Source organism: Argentina silus (genome assembly GCF_951799395.1).
Source record: "Argentina silus genome assembly, chromosome: 18".
Taxonomy (NCBI): domain Eukaryota; kingdom Metazoa; phylum Chordata; class Actinopteri; order Argentiniformes; family Argentinidae; genus Argentina; species Argentina silus.
Genome location: NC_139672.1, coordinates 8,380,371 through 8,399,170, shown reverse-complemented (window position 1 = coordinate 8,399,170; position 18,800 = coordinate 8,380,371). Strand labels below are relative to the sequence as shown.

The 18,800-nt window shown below is 46.0% G+C and overlaps 2 protein-coding genes across 2 annotated transcripts in view; both read left to right on the top strand.

Moving 5' to 3' along the window:
* Positions 1-1,011: 1,011 nt before the first annotated feature.
* aknad1 (AKNA domain containing 1) lies at positions 1,012-11,462 on the top strand (the record flags this gene model as incomplete). The annotated part of the gene is made up of 20 exons (XM_083690500.1): positions 1,012-1,225; positions 1,579-2,948; positions 3,149-3,223; positions 3,327-3,480; positions 3,928-4,076; positions 4,166-4,225; positions 4,378-4,511; positions 4,853-5,054; positions 5,448-5,635; positions 6,956-7,091; positions 7,307-7,401; positions 7,611-7,831; positions 8,231-8,363; positions 8,557-8,748; positions 9,174-9,292; positions 9,391-9,519; positions 9,701-9,793; positions 10,060-10,174; positions 10,384-10,552; positions 10,854-11,462. 20 exons carry the CDS (start codon positions 1,012-1,014, stop codon positions 11,022-11,024), a joined length of 4,119 nt encoding a protein of 1,372 aa, XP_083546626.1. The 3' UTR covers positions 11,025-11,462.
* Positions 11,463-11,556: 94 nt separating this feature from the next.
* fndc7a (fibronectin type III domain containing 7a) overlaps positions 11,557-18,800 on the top strand; it is a gene marked incomplete at its 5' end in the record, with an annotated part of 13,706 nt that continues 6,462 nt past the window's right edge. Inside the window, 5 exons of the mRNA XM_083690499.1 lie at positions 11,557-11,602; positions 12,208-12,248; positions 16,197-16,215; positions 16,376-16,633; positions 17,518-17,778. Of these exons, the coding sequence (XP_083546625.1) occupies positions 11,557-11,602; positions 12,208-12,248; positions 16,197-16,215; positions 16,376-16,633; positions 17,518-17,778 (625 nt within the window). The remainder of the gene's footprint in view (positions 11,603-12,207; positions 12,249-16,196; positions 16,216-16,375; positions 16,634-17,517; positions 17,779-18,800) is intronic.

Sequence of the window (18,800 nt, the reverse complement as noted above, 5' to 3'; positions counted from 1 at the left end):
AGCTAGCTGACTTAGCTCACTTTTGGGGAAAGCTTCAGCGGTTGCCAAAGCAACCAAGCCAACTCCTCCCCCTCGTGTGCAAGGACCAGACGTTCAGCGAAACAATGTACATTATTGATGAGACCACAGACATCAGGCTTCCCTTTTTTGTAACAATGTAACACTGTGAAATAGTAACTGCATAGTTGGTTATGTCAGAAGATCACATATGGAGCAGGGCTGTGAGGGTGATGTGCTCCCATTCCAGACAGATGTCACTGTCAAACCTTAGGTTGGACTTCTGAGAATTTCATGACAGGGTAAGTTGCCGCACCAACTATGCAGTACTGAAAAGGATGCATTTTTGAGATCCACCGTGTTTTAGAGGTGCATGTAAGATACATTTATTTGTATTTGAGGGAGAAAGAGAGTGAGAGAGAGAGTGAGATGTTCATCATGGTACACTAACCGTATAGTGTGCTTGAATGTGGCATAGTTTTAAGAAATAATTGTATATAAACTAGAATTTAATTTAAACTTATGTAGTTGGACTGTAGGATAGATGAGGACATCCATAGAGGGCATTACTGGGTTATAATATAACTATAGCCAGCCTGAAGAAAGCTACTTGACTCCACATGAGCAATGTTGTTGTTGAACTTATCGCCTACACCATCACTCACTTGTTATGTGGAAGAGCAAGTCTGTCAACTCTCTCTCTCTCTCACACACACACACACACACATACACACACACACACACACACACACACACACACACACACCACTGTACACTACACTCATACCCACGGCCACACAATGCATAGATTATTGAATAATTAACAGCTCAACACATCTTGATCCATTGTTTTCTGTTCACCCGTCTGCGTTGCTAAGGCATGAACAGGACCATTGTCCTCTTCCCTGTTCCCTCTCATTGCAGGCCAAGGCAGACAGGGCAGGGAGACAAGAGTTGAGGGAGAGGGGGGGGGGGCAGGACAAGGCAACACAGGGGTGTTTTGAAGTGAGAGCCATGGAGGGAGACCAAGAGGAGGATTCTGAGCCCAAGGAGAGGGGGGCCTCTTCCCCTCAGTCCTCCATCTTGTGGGAGAAGTGCATCCAGCAGAGTATCTTTGTGGACCTGAGTGAGGACGAGAGTCTCCACTTCAGCGACCTGGAGGGCTCCTTTGTCGTGTGTCTCTCTCAAGGAGAGTCTGCAGCCTCTGGGGCCAGCATCCACCTCAGTGGTAAGACTTACACTGCTTGTTTGTATATAGTGCCTTCTCTACTGTTCAAGTTTATTGATTGTTTTTTACTTGTTTTTTTAAATTATTTTATTCATTTGATACTGTATTATCTATGTTACTGACTGTTTGTGAATCAAGATATGATCCTTTATAACACATTTGTATCTATGGACAAGGGATGGTTAACTTTTCTATGTAACAGGGATGACAAGGGATGATTCACTTTTCTGTGACAGGGATGACCAGGGATGATTCACGTTTCTATGTGACAGGGATGACCAGGGATGATTCACGTTTCTATGTGGCAGTATGAATGTGACCCTGGTGTTGTTGTTGTCCCCTACCATTCATAGAGAATGCAGAGTTCTCTGACTCGGGTGAGTCCTCCTCAGAGAGTGGTAGCGGAGACAGTCGTCAGAGTGAGCGTGTGGTGGACGGCAGGACCAAGAGCAGCGTGACGCGCGTGTCAGCCCAGAGACCCAACACCGTGCAAGAGGAGCAGCTGTCGATCTGGGGGCACCAGGACCCAGGGGACACCAGTGACGAAGACCAGGAAGACCTTCCCTACGATGGTGACTTAGGGAGCCGCTACATCAACCCCACAAGCAGCTCTGAGGAGAATTCAACAATAAGTGATGTTGGAACTCTCCAATCAAGCCCCAATGTTCTAGATCCATCTGACCTGCCTGCAATGGATGGAGATACCAGTATCACACAAGGTCACCTCCCCATAGAGATCCATCCTTTAGACCTTGCATCTGTGTCTCCAGTGGGGGGCAATGGTGACTCTACCAGGCCAGCAGAGGCTGCACCCTTATGCAGTAGTCCTGTCTTTGAAGCCCCACAACCAGACATCACCCAGCTACTGCTCCGTCACTTCTCCCAGGATGAGCTGCTCTGCTCGGGCAGGCTGATCGAGGCCGAGACCCTGCCAGAGGTGTCCCTACTGGAGAGCATGGATGAGACTATGTTGAGCATAGCCCTTCGACGCAGCAGCACAGGGAGCCCCAATATTGATAGTGGTACAGCCCCACGACGCAGCACTGCAGGAAGTCCCTGTAGTGATAGTGTGCTGAGCCGGGCCCCACGGCGCAGCAGCACAGGGAGGCCTAGTGACATCAAACAGATACTGTGTAAGGTAAATGGTGACAGAAGTCCTAATGCCTCAGAGGGATCAGACAGACTGGGACAGGAGGAGGAGGAGTCTCACAACAGTGACATCACCTCTACATCAGGAAGTAACACATCAAACAGAAAGAATCAAGACTCTGATCAGGACAGCAGAGGTAGCAGCAGTCCAATCCTATCCAAACACGTAGACAACGATGATGAAGATGACGAAGAGGAGGAAGGTCAGATCAAGATAATTCCCCTTGTGAGAACCAGGTCCTTCACTGAGATCAAGTACGGCCAGGGCCAAGTCCACTACCCTCCCCCAGACTTCTCCAAGGTCACTCCCAAGGTCAAGATCCCAAAGAGCACCGGTAACAGCAGCGTGGTCCGACCCATCAGTCAGTCACCCATCACTATCCTCCGAGCCCAGTCCTCGCCGGGCATGCTGGGAAGGTCGTCTGCATCCTGTAAGGCAGCTGTAGACGTCATCAGCGTCATCAAGATGCTGGAGGACACCATCCAGCCCTCAGGCAGGCCCTCCGTCGCCAGAGACCAGGGGGCCCAGGGGGAACCGAGTGGGACCACCCCAGACCTGGTCCATCATCTCCAGGTTATTCACTGTTACTACTGTGTTGTGCAGATCTGGTACATCTTTGTCATTGATCAAAGGGATGTGATGATATGAAACAGATTTTGTTTGCTCAGATTTATCGGTGTCATTAAGTATGTATAGCATACAGTATGTGTCAGTTGTAAAAATCATTTAGCATTACTGAATACATTCCCCTCAATGTTATCATTCTCTTCTAGGCTGAGTACAATAAATTGCTCACTAAATATGCAGAGGCGGAGAACCTTATTGATCAGATCAGACTGGGAACAAAAGTAAGTTTGCTGTCTCTGAACTCCATATTGCTGTTGAACTATGTTTCCAAAAGTTACCTTGGTGTGACACAGACAGTGTTGTTTTGTCTATTTCTTTCAACAGACTCAACAACCCTCTGACCTTCCTCTTGAGTTTGACTGTGGTGACCAAGAGGACCATCTGGGACTGGGTAGCAATGGTGGCCATTTTGGATCAAAGCCTCTCCCCACTCCTCCACTTCCAACAGGCAAGAAGCTGCCTCTGACATCTGATCTTAGTAAGGGTCCTCTCTCAGTATCCTTAACAACCTTGTGAGGAGGAACTGGTCTCCTTAGTAACAAATGGGGTCGAATGACATAAGGTTCCAGTTTCACTCACGTCAACCCAACCTTTCATAAGAGAGAGAGAGGGTTCAAAGTGTCATAGGAAAAAGATGACGTACTACACAATGCAGGGTCAGATTCTACCTGTTCCATACCTCTGCTGTAACACACAGTTTAGGGATGTGAGGTTTTACTGGATTTACATGAAGTAACTCCTTGTTATTGTATCATTTTTCACATTAGATCATAATCAAAATGATGCAATATGTTTTTGATCCGGCAGAAGACCATACTATAGAAATAGGTCGCATTAGCATGTCTGCTCTCTCTCTCTCTCTCTCTCTCTCTCTCTCTCTCTCTCTCTCTCTCTCTCTCTCTCTGAGCGTTTGTTGTGGTTGCAGGACAATCAGCTGAGGAACATATCCAGCCAAACCATGCTAAACAGCTCAACCCCTCCTTGACCCAGACCCAGACTGACCAACAGTGTCAGAGTGATGGGGAAAGGATGACCAGGGAACTGACGGATATCATTAGTCAGTTTATGCAGAAGGTAACTCAGAATAAATATCAAAACAATTGTTGGGGTGCAAAACATATCAGTGAATTGATTGTGAATTATAAGCACATATTTCTTTGCAGGTGCATGAATTCAAAATGTGCCTCAATACCATGTCCATAAGTATTGAAGAACAGCAAATGGTAAGTATTCTTCTAATGCACTGGACCATAATACACATATTGAAGGACTACACATCCTATCTAAGTATTCATATCTAATGCTACAGTACTTCCTCTTTAGACTTTGTGTAATAACAAATCACCAAACCGTGTTTGGCCTCCCTTCCTTCCAGATGTTGAAGAGTATGATGGAGGCCCAGGACCAGCTGGAGAGGAGGTACCTCAGTACCAAGGAGGAGCACAGAGCTCTGGAGATGCAGAACTACATGAGTCGGTCCAGGAACACAGGCACGTTCGACCCTGAGAGGTGAGAGTTGGAACCCACATCACACTGTGGGGAACAGGTTTGGGGTCAATTTCATTTCAAATCAGTTCATTCAGGAAGGGAATTAAAATGACAATTCATGAATGGAAATATCCCAATTGAAAATGAATCTGTTTTCAATTCATGAATTGAATTATGTAGGCAATTTCATAGACAGTGTTGTGAGTGTGGGTTTGTGTGTGGGGAACTCAACTTACTCACTCACTGGTGTGTGTGTGTGTGTGTGTGTGTGTGTGTGTGTGCGCGCGTGCGTGCGTGCATGTGTGTGTGTGCGTGCATGCTCGTGTGCGTGATCATGTGTGTGTGTGTGTGTGTGTGTGTAGGCAGGTGGAGGGGGAGATATTCAGGATAGGGATGCACCTAGAGGACATTAAGGAGCTGATAGACACGAACGTGTGTGAGCAGCTCTCCCCTCCACACTCGTCCTCCACCCCCACCCCTCCATCACTGAGTGTGGAGAGCTGTGCCCCCTGCCTGCCCACCCCCTCCCCACCACCACCACCACCACCCCCACCCCCGCATGAGGTAAAACATAGGCACTAACTCGCCCTCTCACTCAGAGTTACTCACTTCCTGTCACCTGTTACTCACTACTCTCACTACACACTCATGACACATCTGTGTGTGTGTGTGTGTGTGTGTGTGTGTTTCTCTCTCTCTCTCACTCGCTGTAACATCTGTACTTCCAGATGTCGATGTTGAAATAAGTGTTCTTTTTCGTCAGTGCAGGTGTGTCCTGCTGTCTCATTGAGTAACATTTATATCCTCCATGATTGCTCATGTATCACGAGTGTGGACACGTTTGTGTGTGTGTGTGTGTGTGTGTGTGTCTCTGTGTGTGTGTGTGTGTGTGTGTGTGTGTGTGTGCGCGTGTGTGCATGCGTGTACTCCTCTGATTAACCTCCGATTATCCGACAGGGTCTCACGTTACCGGAACCAAGCCCTTGTTTTTCCACGAGGGGTTATGAGATGGTGAAGAAGAGGGAGGAAGAGGAGGAAGAGGAGGCTAGTGAGGTCTATGCTGATGACGGTTCAATGCAAAGCTGTGAGCTCCCAACCGGAGACTCTGTATTGAACAGCACTGGACAGAGCAGCAGCGGTCTACGGTACACAACATGTCACTGTCTCTCTCCATAGAACACTCACTGTGTAGCGTAGCATCTAGGCTAACGTGCTGTGCAGGGTTGAGGTGACTGCCATTTCAATTCAGGCCTTGAATGGCCTGTTATGTTTTACTGAATAAAGTCTTATTGAATCAGACATGACATGTAATGAAATGAATGATTGAATTTAAGTGCTGGAACTCAACATACAAAGACATGGCTTTGGAGAAAAAATAATCTGTCATTAAATGAAACTCCTATCATATGCCTTTGATAATGTGTAGGATGCCTTTGATAATCATCTAGCCTGTTGATGGATACTGTGAATGGAGTGTGTGTGTGTGTGTGTGTGTGTGTGTGTGTGTGTGTGTGTGTGTGTGTGTGTGTGTGTGTTCTTATGTGTGCGTGCGTGCGCGGGTGCGTGCGCGGGTGCGTTTATGTGCATTCAGATAACAGGCACACTCCTGGCCCTCCCGTGGGCAGATTGTGTTACAGGTACAGAGGCGGTGTCGGATTCCTCTCAGAGAGAGGGAACAGTGTGTTTGAGTCTGTGTGTTCCTCTTGTTCTCTCCCTAAGGATCTCACACGATTCCCTGGAGGGACTGGACATCACTACCACCACAGAGGAAGAGGAGGAGGAGGAGGAAGAGGAGAGGAGGATAGGCTATGATAGCATCCTGACGTGTCTGTCTAGACCAGACCCTCCCTCAGCAGACAGACAGTGGACACCTGAAAGGTTAGCATTTTGGTACTTGAGTTCACAGCACTTGACCATGTAGATTAGTTAGAGTAGTTAACTTGACCATGTAGATTAGTTAGAGTAGTTAACTTGACCATGTAGATTAGTTAGAGTAGTTAACTTGACCATGTAGATTAGTTAGAGTAGTTAACTTGACCATGTAGATTAGTTAGAGTAGTTAACTTGACCATGTAGATTAGTTAGAGTAGTTAACTTGACCATGTAGATTAGTTAGAGTAGTTAACTCATTTTGCGATTAGCCTTCATGCACACTTCTCTATTCTCTGTAATGCATCACATTTGCATATACGTTATGTATGACTCACACAACTAATCATTCTTGTCCGCCTTCCACTGTGTCATTGAGACCTTTGTGGTTAGTGACGACTCTAGAAACAGTAAGAATTGACCTACAAGCTAAAACATGATCTTGCAATGATTTCCTGCCACAGACAAGACTTTTTGATGATGATATTTAATGTTAAATATTTCGCTGAAAATATTATTTTGTGCAGTTATCCTTTCAAAGCGATGAGGTATGGTTAATTGTGTTGTTGTTGTTGTTGTTGTTGTTGTTGTTGTAGTAGGCTGCAGCAGAGTCTCCAGAGCCCGGAGTGTGAGTGTGATCTGGGGGAGAGTGTGTGTCTGGCCGTAGAGGTCTCCTGCTCCTCTGAAGCTAAGACCCAGAGCCTCTCTGACCAAACCCTCACTACGCCCCAGGTAAGAGGCAACATGTGCTATGTCTGTGTTTGTCTCCAAGATCCACAGTAAGTTAGTTAGTTAGTTAGGTGGGTCAGGAAGAGTTAGTTTGTGTTGAATTATTAACGTTGGCATCCTTTTCAATGTTGGAAAGTAAATAATAAAAAATAAGATCTACAAATGATTAAACATACACAAAATATTCCGACGTTGATGTTGTGTTTCCTGGGGTGTAGAGGATAGTGAGTCCAGAGACAGACAGTGGGTTTGGGAGCTCTGATTTGAGTCGACCAGCTACAGGACTGTCCCAACCAAAACTAAATACAGAGAGGTACGTACAGGTACACACACACACACACACACACACACACACACACACACACACACACACACAAACACAGATAAACACATATAAACACACAAACATAGACATCTAATTGGTACAATAGCTATAATTTATGCATGCATTAATACATTGTTGATTCATTATTGAAAACACCAGATTTCATATCTGGTTATCAATGTGTTTCTCACCCGTAGACTCCAGTTCCAGTGTCATGGGACCTCCAGTCCGATGAGCATCAGTGGTTCAGACAGCGAGGCCTCCTGCTCTAACCTCCAGACAGCTGTCCACCCAGCCATGCTGCCCGGGGAGAGGAGAGGCAGCCTGGGGACGCCTGGACAGCCCCAGCTCTGCAGCACCGCCCTGGATCAGTGGGTGAAGAGCACCTCTACCCAGGACCTACCAGCCCTACTGCAGGGTCAGTAATGGAGGATGAATGCTGATGTTTAGTTTTTTAGAGCATGGTAGTCCCACTCTCTTTTTTCAGCTTTTATTGGACAGAGACAGTGGAGAAAGACAGGAGGAGAAGGTATGTCAGCAGGGCATGGGCCGAATTCGAACCCATGCCGATATGGGCCTATGTGTACTGTAAGGCTGTGGTGCTAGACCACTGGACCACCCCAGGACACTTGAGGTTGATGCTGATGTTGTTGTGAATGTTTGTTGTGATTGTGACAGTGTGGATGTTAGCCAGTCGATTGATGTTCTTCAGTAGACTCGGAGATTGCCTGAGGCACTCATGATTGATAAAGTCTGTTCTCTCTCCCTCCGCTCGACACACAAACACACACACACACACACACACACACACACATAGACACAGAAGCTGACTTCTACGTGTCCAGCCAGCTCCGACCCCCGAACGCCGACTGCCGAACAAACTCTCTTCACAGCATCACCATGGATACGCCACAGAGAGATAACCACCCACACTCCTGCTCCTGTCACAAGTTAGTCTGTGCCTGCAATATATAATATATACAGTAGTCTACAATATACAGTATATCTAATTTTAAGAGTTAAGTTAATCACCTGTAGGTAATCTGACCTCTTCTTGTGTGTGTGTGTGTGTGTGTGTGTGTGTGTGTGTGTGTGTGTGTGTGTGTGTGTGTGTGTGTGTGTGTGTGTGTGTGTGTTTTCCAGTGAGGCTATCCTGGCCCTGCAGTCGGAGGTGTCCAGGCTGAAGAGGGATCTGGAGGAGGGTCTGGTCCAGCTGCCACACCTCACCCAGAGGATGGATCACCTCACCTCCAGGTACAGGCAGGAGAGGCAGGACAGGCAGGACAGGAGGCCCAAAGCCAGGCCCAGAGCACTCCACAAATCCCCCACTAACAGGTAGGGCTCTGCTCCTGGTGCTCCACTTGGGTTCCATGAGGGATGGATAGATGGGTGGGTGGGTGGATGTGTGGGTGGGTGGGTTGGGTGGATGGATGTGTGGGTGGGTGGGTTGGGTGGATGGATGGATGGATGGATGGGTGGGTGGGTGGATGGGTGGGTGGGTGGGTGGGTGGGTGGGTGGGTGGGTGGATGGTTGAGTTGGGTGGGTGGGTGGGTGGATGGATGGGTAGGTGGGTGGGTGGGTGGATGGATGGGTAGGTGGGTGGGTGGGTGGATGGATGGATGGATAGATAAAGGGATACAGTATAAACAGTATACCTGGACAGAGGGATGGATGGATGTTATTGTGTGGTATTTCTGCTGAATCGTAGTGTTATCATTTCATGCTTAACCCTATTAAAAGATACTCTGACATTGTGCAGTAGTGTCTGGAAGACAGCTGGCAGCCGACCTGACAGACAGAGTCCAACCGACCCAAACTCCAGTCTGATGAAGATAGAGGATTGGATCTCCTCAGACATGGACCCCAGCAAGAGCAAAGGTACACAAACGTCCACCATGACACATTTGTTTGACAAAATAAGTGTCAAAGCCAAGTGGCTGTTAATGTTTTCTTGTTGTGTTGTGTTTGCACTCAAGGTACAGACAGTGGGGACTCTGTGAACATGCAGCAGATGCACAGCACACCTGCAGGGGGCAGGAGAGGGAACATCAAGCCCTACACCTCCTCTGACACACCAGGGAAACCTCAGAACAAAAAGCACTCAGGTTGGTGCTTTTTTTGTATTACTCCCCTCTCATATCAGTAACACAGAGGGAACAGATGAAAATCTTAGATAGACACACATCGAGTTTCACCAATTCGGAGAACAGTGTATGTTGTGTACAGCCATGATTACATTGGGGTGGTCAGGCTTGACAGCGGTGTTGATTTCTCCCTCTCCTCCAGGGTCAGAAGAGAACTGTTCTCTAGAGACCTCAGACCTGACCCACTCCAGTCCCAGAAACAGTCCCTACAGAAACACCAGCTACAGAACTTCACGTAAGACTAACCCTAACCCGTAACCCTAACCCCACTCCATAAGTCCACTACCATATATTTAATCGACCGTAAATATAATTGAGAATAACTAGTGTTTTCTTCTGATTTCTGTTGTCGACCGGTTCATATTGCCAGGTGTATGTGGCAGTGTAATAAGCTATTATCATGAGATACTATAGTTGGACTTGAATGTGAGTCTGTGAATATTGAACATGGTGTTAGGGTTGTGATGTTCATGCTGTTGGTATATCTCTCCATATGAGCAGCGGGGGACATGGAGTATGTGTGCCCCAAGAGGAAGTACTCTCTGCTCTCCTCTCAGCCTCTCCAGAAACCACTGTTACAGGTCAACTACACCTCCTCCTGCAGTCTACCAGCTTGGTAATGTCGTTTATATCAATAACTCTAACGATGATTGTACTGGATGTATCCTTAGCGTTTGCTATCAACGTTTCGGGGAGTGACCTTCATCAGTGTCTAGGAGTGGGGACAATGAGTTATGGTCTGACTGGTCATTTCTAACGCCCTCTCTCTCTCTCTCTCTCTCTCTCTCTCTCTCTCTCTCTCTCTTCCATACTCTCTCTTCATAGCTTCAAAGTGCAGGAGCAGCCGCTGCAGTCTGTCTCCCACCACCGGAGGCGCTCTACCCAGTCAGACTCAGCTCTCCTGCCCAGTAACGTGTACTTCCAGCGGACACTGCCCCCAGCCCTCAGCCCCCCCAGGACAGGGAGCAGGGGGAGCAGACGTAGAGGCAGCAAGGTGAGGCCTGCTATCCACCAGAATCACAGCTCTGGTGGACCCTGGTCCCTGGTGTATGTTTACCTCTCTGTAGCTTTCCTCACAAAATATACACTTCAACATATGACTTAATGTATGGCGAAGCTTAGAATGTGTAAAAATAAATAAATAAAAAACTCTGAATGCAAAATACTATATATGCCTTTGAATGTGAAATATTCAAAATAAAGAAAAATACAGTATATGCCCAGTTTATTGATTGATTGAGTAACTGATTTACTGATTGATGGATTGATTAATTGAGCTATTGATTGATCTCCAGGAGGAGGACATCAGCAGGACTCTGGACAAGGCCATCGAGACGGCCCGCAGCATGAAGCAGACCACAGACAGGATGGCCAAAAGCTTGTCAGCTGACCTGGCCAAGGCTGAGCTCTACCGGAAGTTACACGGCCTTCAGCCACTAGGCGGCAGGATCAACACTGGCTCATAACACCCTGGGTAGAGGTTCTGGTCTAGGATGGGTTTAATCCTCCTCTAATCCCAACCTGAATCAGTCAGGAGGGGGTAGAAGGATATAGGGTTACTGTTGGGGTTCGTGGTTACAGTTACATTTGTGATTTCTGTTCTTTCGAGCATGGTCAGATAGTTACAGCCAGCCATACATCTACCGTCAGAGTTTACCCTAAGAGTTGGTCTAGGATCATTTCACGCAACTAACTAGGCCACTGACTAACACGTTCTATCCTCAGTTTTCAGTGAGGACTTATATCAATGTTCAGTTTTCAGTTAAATTACCAGTTTCATATTTTGAATACATTTAAAAAAAAAAAAACATGTACTGTATTAATTTCTTTGTGAAAATGTTGATTTATTTAAGACTTTACCGACGATACTCTATTTGGAATTAAATTATTTTTTGTCTTCTAAGTGTGAAAACATTACAGAGTCTTTGATATGCTTACATTGTAAAATGGTAGCTGGTATTTGAGAGGCTAATGTGTATTGGTATGATAAACAAAAGAATGACTCCCACACACAATGACCTGTTCATCGTCAACATTCTGGCCCGTGAGCTTCGTTAAGACAATCAGTGTGTTCCGTTGGACACAAGAGGGGGCAGCAGCACCAACTGCAATCTGACCTTTAGTTTGGAGACACCAGCGATGTGCAGGACATCTTCTATTACTACCAGTGTCAATCACCTCTTGAAGCAGACAATCTAACCTATAGTTTCTATGGCCGTGGCGCAATATGCCCCAAGGCATCCCTATCATCTCTTCCTCACCGCCACCCACCCGGCCGGCCGTCCATCATAAACACCAGCAACCCGCAGAGGGACGGAGATTAACTTCATTAAAACTAGGCCAGATTTGGAATATTCCATTACAGAAAAACCCCCGTCACTTGTTTCCGAGGATGGGTATCAACTTTTGTCCTTTCAGCTAATTTGTTCATTTGACCCCCCCCCCCCCCCCCCCCCCCCCCCCCCCCCCGCCGCGCCCAAGCCCTGTCGTACTGTGGATATCGCAGACAAAACGGCTGCTTATAGAGTTTCTCTGGGAGGTCTTTGTGGCGTCCTCTCTGTCCCAGCCCGCTGGTGCCTGCTGCTTCTGCCTCTGCCTCCGTCCGGGTTTTGTTGTGAGGTATTGTGTTTCTCTGTTGTTCTGTCCGAGTATTTGAGAAGAAGAAGAACAAGAAGAAGAACAAGAAGAAAGTGAACAGACAACATTCCTGGACTGTCCCCTCCAATTGTTGGAGGTGCAGGTGGTATTACACACATACTCAGACACTGACACACACACACACACACACAGATAGTGTGTCTCTCTTTCACACACACATGCATACAGACTGACACCAAACACATGATAATTCCCCCACACACTTTTTCTCTCACACAGACAGACACACACACACACACACACACACACACACACACACACCCACTATCTCTTACAAAGGCTGACCAAAAACATTCACATTTACTTTCTCACACACACACATTTTACTCTCACACACACACACACTCATTCTCACACACTTTCCGTTTTTTTTTTCCCGGTAATTTAAGATAAGACTAAACAGTTCCTCTTCCTGGTATGTGGCTTGGGGTGAGGTGCCCTGTAGGTATAAGTTCCTGTAAAAAGTAATATCATATTGTGATTGTACTGTTGGTAAGGAGGTAAATCAGTGTTGTATTTGGATTTCTGATCAAATTGTCAACAATGAGTAACACAACAAGACTTTTCCTCTCAAATCTTACATTTGCATCCTGAGTTTTGTGAGTGAATCCCATGTTGGAATGTGGCCTTTAAATTGATATTCAGATTAAAGGGATGGTTCAGCCTATTTTCATGTTTAGGTGAAATATCATCTTACCCTGAGTTGTCCTCATAGGCCAGTAGTGAAACCTTCTCCGGTTCACCGTTCTCCACTTTGGTACAAACTAAACTTTGAAGTTTCCCTGAGGAGATTTTGGCATGTAATTGAAGCGATGCAAATGTAGGGTCCGTTTGAATCCTGTCTAACGGAGAAGGCGCTGCTAACTGCTAGCCTGTGCTGTGGTAGCAGAGTGGAGAACGGAGAACAGGAGAAGCTTTCACTACTGACCTATGAGGACAACACAGGGTAAGATGAGATTTCCCCTAAACATGAAAATAGGCTGAACCATCCCTTTAATGGTTAGACTTGGCTTACATCTGTCGTATGCTTCAGAAACACAGGCGGTGAGGAGCACACCAGCAATTTAACTAATCCGTTACCACAGAACTTTCACAGCAGTCACATTGATACTGTACCTGTCAGAGGTGTGAAACTGCCTTAAGTCTGATCTCTTGGCCTTGGGAGTGGAAACACATCAATGGCGTCAGTTGGACGTCCTCCAGCGTCTGAAGCCTGATCTGGTGGGTGCTTTAGGGGGAGCCATCACCCATGACACCCACATAAAGGAGAGGAAACCACAGGAGTTAAGCGGAAGTATTCACGCTGTTCCCTCACAGTCAAATCTGATCCCCATACACACCCACACACACACACACACACACATCGCTTACCATCACAGCTCAAACATCTGATGCCACCTACACACACATGCTCCACTACCCTCGCAGTCCCAAAACAATTATAGTACACACACTTATTAAAATTTGTTTTTGTACCCCCACAGGGTACTAAAGCCAGGAAGAAGGACCACCCACTAAACAGGTAACAGATGCAGCGCCATTGAAGTTGAATACTCAGAATAGGATATCACTGGTGGTTTTATGTGCTGTAGGCAGAGATTACACTTTATGTTTAATTTTACAACAAACGTGGCACATAACACCGCCTGAAGATAACCTTCCACATTTGAATGAAGTCCTATCAGGTTGTGGTCATGGAGTGGTCATGATGTGGTCATGTTATGGTCATGGAGTGGTCATGATGTGATGGAGTGGTCATGATGTGGTTATGATGTGGTCATGATGTGGTCTCATTTTTTCACCAGGTCTCAAAATGCTATAGAAAATACTATAAAATAGTGTTTAGTCCTAGTAGTAGAATAGATGTGAATGTACAGCAGTCCGCCACATGATACATGGTGCTACGTACAGTCGTTTCTGCCTCCACGTTTGGTTAGAAGACTGTGTTGCAGCGTAGGCTGATGCTAGGGCAAGTCCTGTATAGAAGCTGGTCTGTTTCCTGAGATATCGTGTGAGTGAATGATGTAATTGATGATGTGGGTGTGTTGTAACACCCATGGGCGTACTGATTAGATATAGCTCACAAAGCAACTGTTCAGACGTCAACTGCAGGTTGAGGTATTGGGATTGTCTCAGAGGTGTCTGTAAAGTTTAATTTGATCAGATTTCTACTTTCATCCTCGGCTCACAAAGGATGTTTTTTTCCGTGCGTGGTCCTGTGGGACGTCCACACCCCTCAGTACAGTGGAGATCTGATGCAGACAGCCAGAGTAGTCTCTGGGGACCAGGGAGTGCTCTGTGTTCCAGGCTCACCATTGAATTGTTCTGTATAAAGAGGCGTCTTTGTTAGCTTTACCCAATACAGCGCTTTAGTGTGATACAGTTAGAATCAAGCAAGAACCAACATCAGAGGTTTGTGAGATAATGAAACAGAAAGAACGGAAATTCATAATTCGGCACAATCCCCTAGCAACAGTTCTTTGTGGTACATTATCTTACTAACCGATGTACCTGTGATGTTGGATCTTATTTGGTTCTTACTGTATTACACATGCACAAAACAAACGTTTTGTTTGGGTGGTAAAAGGGTAATTCAGATGAAAAGGGTTATATGTACAGTAGAACCCTTTCGCTTTACTAAGAAGCTGTGAAGAACCCTTTCTGCCAAAAAAGGTTCTTCGGGTGAAAATGGTACTTGGTAGAAAATGCCTTGCAGAAAAAACCTCCCTACACACAGCCATGAAACTGTATTGGGTATTATATCTTGTGGCTATGGTGCACATTTTTCCCCACAATTAAACAGGTGACTTATTTCCCAATTTCTGAAATGTTATGATCTTTCAGAATATGATCTTTCTCTCTATTTAGGGATGTGAAGCAGTCTGGGAGGTTTTATTTATTTTATTTAGGCCTATTATTGGGAAAGAAACTCATGTTGAACAACTATCTACCAAGTGTTAGCTTCAAGTTCTTGATACACTACCACCTCACCTACTTAGTCAAACTTCATTTTGTCACTGTAAACTTCACCAAGTAATGACACCTAATGAGTTCACCTAGTGTTCTATGACAATAGCCTTTTACTTGAACAATAACAAGAACACAGGCCATTGATATAGATTTCATAGCACAAGCCTGTGTACCTGTCTCCCCGCACAGGTCAGCTTTTCCTCCTCGCATTCTGATAGGCCTGTTCGGGTGGGGGAGGGGTCACGCGTGTGGGTTCTTTGGTATTCGCTGAAACAATAAAGGACCTGTCGTTTCACCCCCCCCCCCTCCCTCCCTCCCTCTCAAAAAAGTAAAAGTTAAGCCCTTGCCATTACCCTCCAGACATAGTCAGAAATTACAGCACATCTTAGCCTGAAGGCAACGGCTCTCCACAACGACATTTGAACAATGGGAGCAACAGATTTCAAAATGCTAAAGCTATTGCTTTTATTGACTTTATCAGAGGTAAGATGATATTATTTTGACATTGTGCACTAATTATCTGTTTCTTAAACCTTTCTTCAAATAATAGTGTTGAATATTTGGCCGTTTTAAATGAAATGGCTTTGTGCCCTTGTAACTACAACATTCTTGTGTGTCTATACAGAAACACTGTAGAAAGAGGGAGACTTCTGTTTGATAAGAACACAGGCTCTTTTGAGTCACACTGCTTTCAACAAGTGCATGCAGCATGCCCAACTGTGGCTCAATAGACAAATTCATTCAGAACAGAGAAAAAAATACCTGTGCTGACCAGTCCTGAAGTCTGTGTTGAGTGAAGAAAGAATGTGCTGCCTGCTGTCTCTCATGAGCAGCGAATATGATACAGGGCTGTAATTAGCTTTAGGGATAATAGAGACATGAAATACCAATAAGCCTACAGCCCTTGAAATTATGTCAGTCTTTTTTTCCAATTATTTCCATTAGTGGGTTTTTTTCTCTCAAAATCATAATAATTGCTTGTAATAATGTCTGATTTGTTTCCTTTTCAGATGTGTGCTGCGCAAATTGGTAATTAAATACACGAGTTTTCTCTTACTTTTTGATTATCTTTTCCAGTTTGTGAGACCTAAAACTGAATGTGTTGCCTCTATGCCTCTATTGTGTGATTCTAAGTGACTAGAATGTGTTTAGTAGTAGACCAATCTGATGTTTGACTCTCTCCGTACAGACATAACTGTGTCGGTGTTCACCGTGACATCTAAAAGTGTGACCGTGCTATGGAGCAGTCACGACGGTGCCAGCTCCTATAAAATCACAGCGACACCGAAGAACTCTCCTCAACCGTCCAGGTTCGCCCAGTTCAGTGGGAACACGGTGATGGGCTCTGTCAACTCCCTGTCCCCCAACACTCTGTACACCATGCAGGTAGAAGCCATGGACAACGCTCTCCACGTCCTGAGCAGCGCAGAGACCGAAGAGATCACAGGTATACACTCTTTGTTATAGTTAGTGCCGAAAAAAAAAAACTTTGAAGAATCCTTTTGGGTTCGATGTTGAACCCTTACCACAGAGGGTTTTAAACGGAACCCAAAAGGGGTCTTCAAAGGGTGGCCCCTAACAGGGACAAATGAAGTACCCTTATGTTTTAAGAGTGTACCACACATGTGTGTGCATCTCCAAAAGGGTTGTGTGTAATGTGTAATCACAGCTTGATGATGATAAGTTAAGATAAGTTAAGATAAGTTAAGATAAGATAAGATATGAAAACCAGTGCCCCTCCTTGTGTGAATTGGTGACAATTATTCAAATGTACGACCAAAAAGGTACAGGAATGTGTAGTGTTTATTTGATTCATTATCAGTTTTGCTTCTTACAGACAACTGCATTTATTTTAAGGCAGTCCATGGATTTGAGGTAGGCTGAAAAGTTACCAGAGCTTGCAGTGCTTATTGATTCATTACCAAGGATTTGACAGCGTCACCTCGAATCTCTGGAACAATCTCTTTGGCAAGACGCATCTCTGACCATAGTTTCATCAAAATGGGGCCAATCAGTGTAATTTTGTAAATGCCGCATCTGTACGGCAACACGCATCATTCACCCAAGTTTCATCAAAATTGTCCCAGTGGTGTCGGAGACAAAGCATGTGACATACGAACGGACAATGATGATGATGATGTTGTGTGATGTGGGTGTATTGTGTGTGTATTGTGTGTGTGTGTGTGTGTGTGTGTGTGTGTGCGTGTGTGTGTGTGTGTACGCGTGTATGCGTCTGTGTGTTTGTGTGTGCATGCGTGTGCATGTGTGTATGTGTGTGTGTGTGTGTGTGTGCGTGCGTGTGTGTGTGTACGTCCCTCCTCTGACCCCCAGCTCCTGAGGTGCCCGTCATCGAGCAGGCCTACTCCAAACAGAGCGACAGCATCACCGTGGAGTTCGGCGAGGTTACCGGGGCGACCGGCTACATCCTGCGGGCGGTGTCGGAGACGGACGACTTCTTCTCTGAAACCGAAGTGACCGGTTCTCCCGGGACAGTGCTGCAGCTGCAACCGTACACAGACTACAGCATCAGCGTCATGTCCGTCAACATCGGGGGGAGGAGCCAACCCTCACAGCCCGTTCAGATCAGGACAGGTAGATACAGTAGATAGAAGTTCTAGAAGTTCAGGTCAACTCAGGTATACACACCAGGGGAGGCTGGTGAAGGTAGAAACAGCCTCATTGTAATGGTTGGAACGAAATGAGTAATGGTATCGAACACGGGTGTGTGTTTGACACAACCATTCCTCGATCCATTCCACGCATGACAATGAGCCCGTCCTCCGATTTCTACCCCCCAGCAGCCTCCCCTGATACACACATGGTCTAGCCTGGGTTCTAGTCTGTTTCAGTCACCCAGGCCAGTATACGCCTGTTCAGATTTTGATTCCCATTATGATTCACAGGAGAGAGGGCAAGGTAGAGGACTGCTCTCAGCCAACTCTGAGATGAGATGCAGCGGAAATATAATCGCCTGCTCCCTCTGAAGGGAGGGTAGCCTGGTAGCTAGTCCGCCAAGTCAATGTTTGGCAAGGCGACAATAAGCACCCATCAGGTCCAAAACAGCCGTGAGTGAGTTACCGATGAGAGAGAGAGAGAGAGAGAGAGAGAAAGAGAGAGGAGTCCAATTAGTGTGCTTATTATTTGTGACATTCAAGAACAGATCTCAGACGATGAACCTCTCCCTCTCCCGCCTCGTTCGCTCGCCCAGACACTTAACATTAAAAGCCGTTTACTTAACATCCTAATCTGTCGTCTCACATAGTACGAGGGTGACGAAGCAGTGCCTATCCGTTGTGTCTGCCAGACAAAGACCAGCGATCCCAGTCCCCTATCATAATGGACTGTGGTTTCGCTGTTCTATTGTCCCAGTGTGTGCTTGAGGCAGCATCGGCGATAGGCCGGTAACTGTACCTACCTTTCTGCACTTTACACTTCTCATGATATGAAAAGAGAAACCATGAGAACTAGGTTGTCTCCTCTCCCCAGGGAGAACAGGACGTAACATAAGCACAGGGAAATCCATTCCATTTCACACCTCTTTACAAAAAGAGGATTTTTGTTTGTTTGTTTACAGTTATTCCCCTCCCTTCTTTTAATTTTTGCCTGGAACAGGT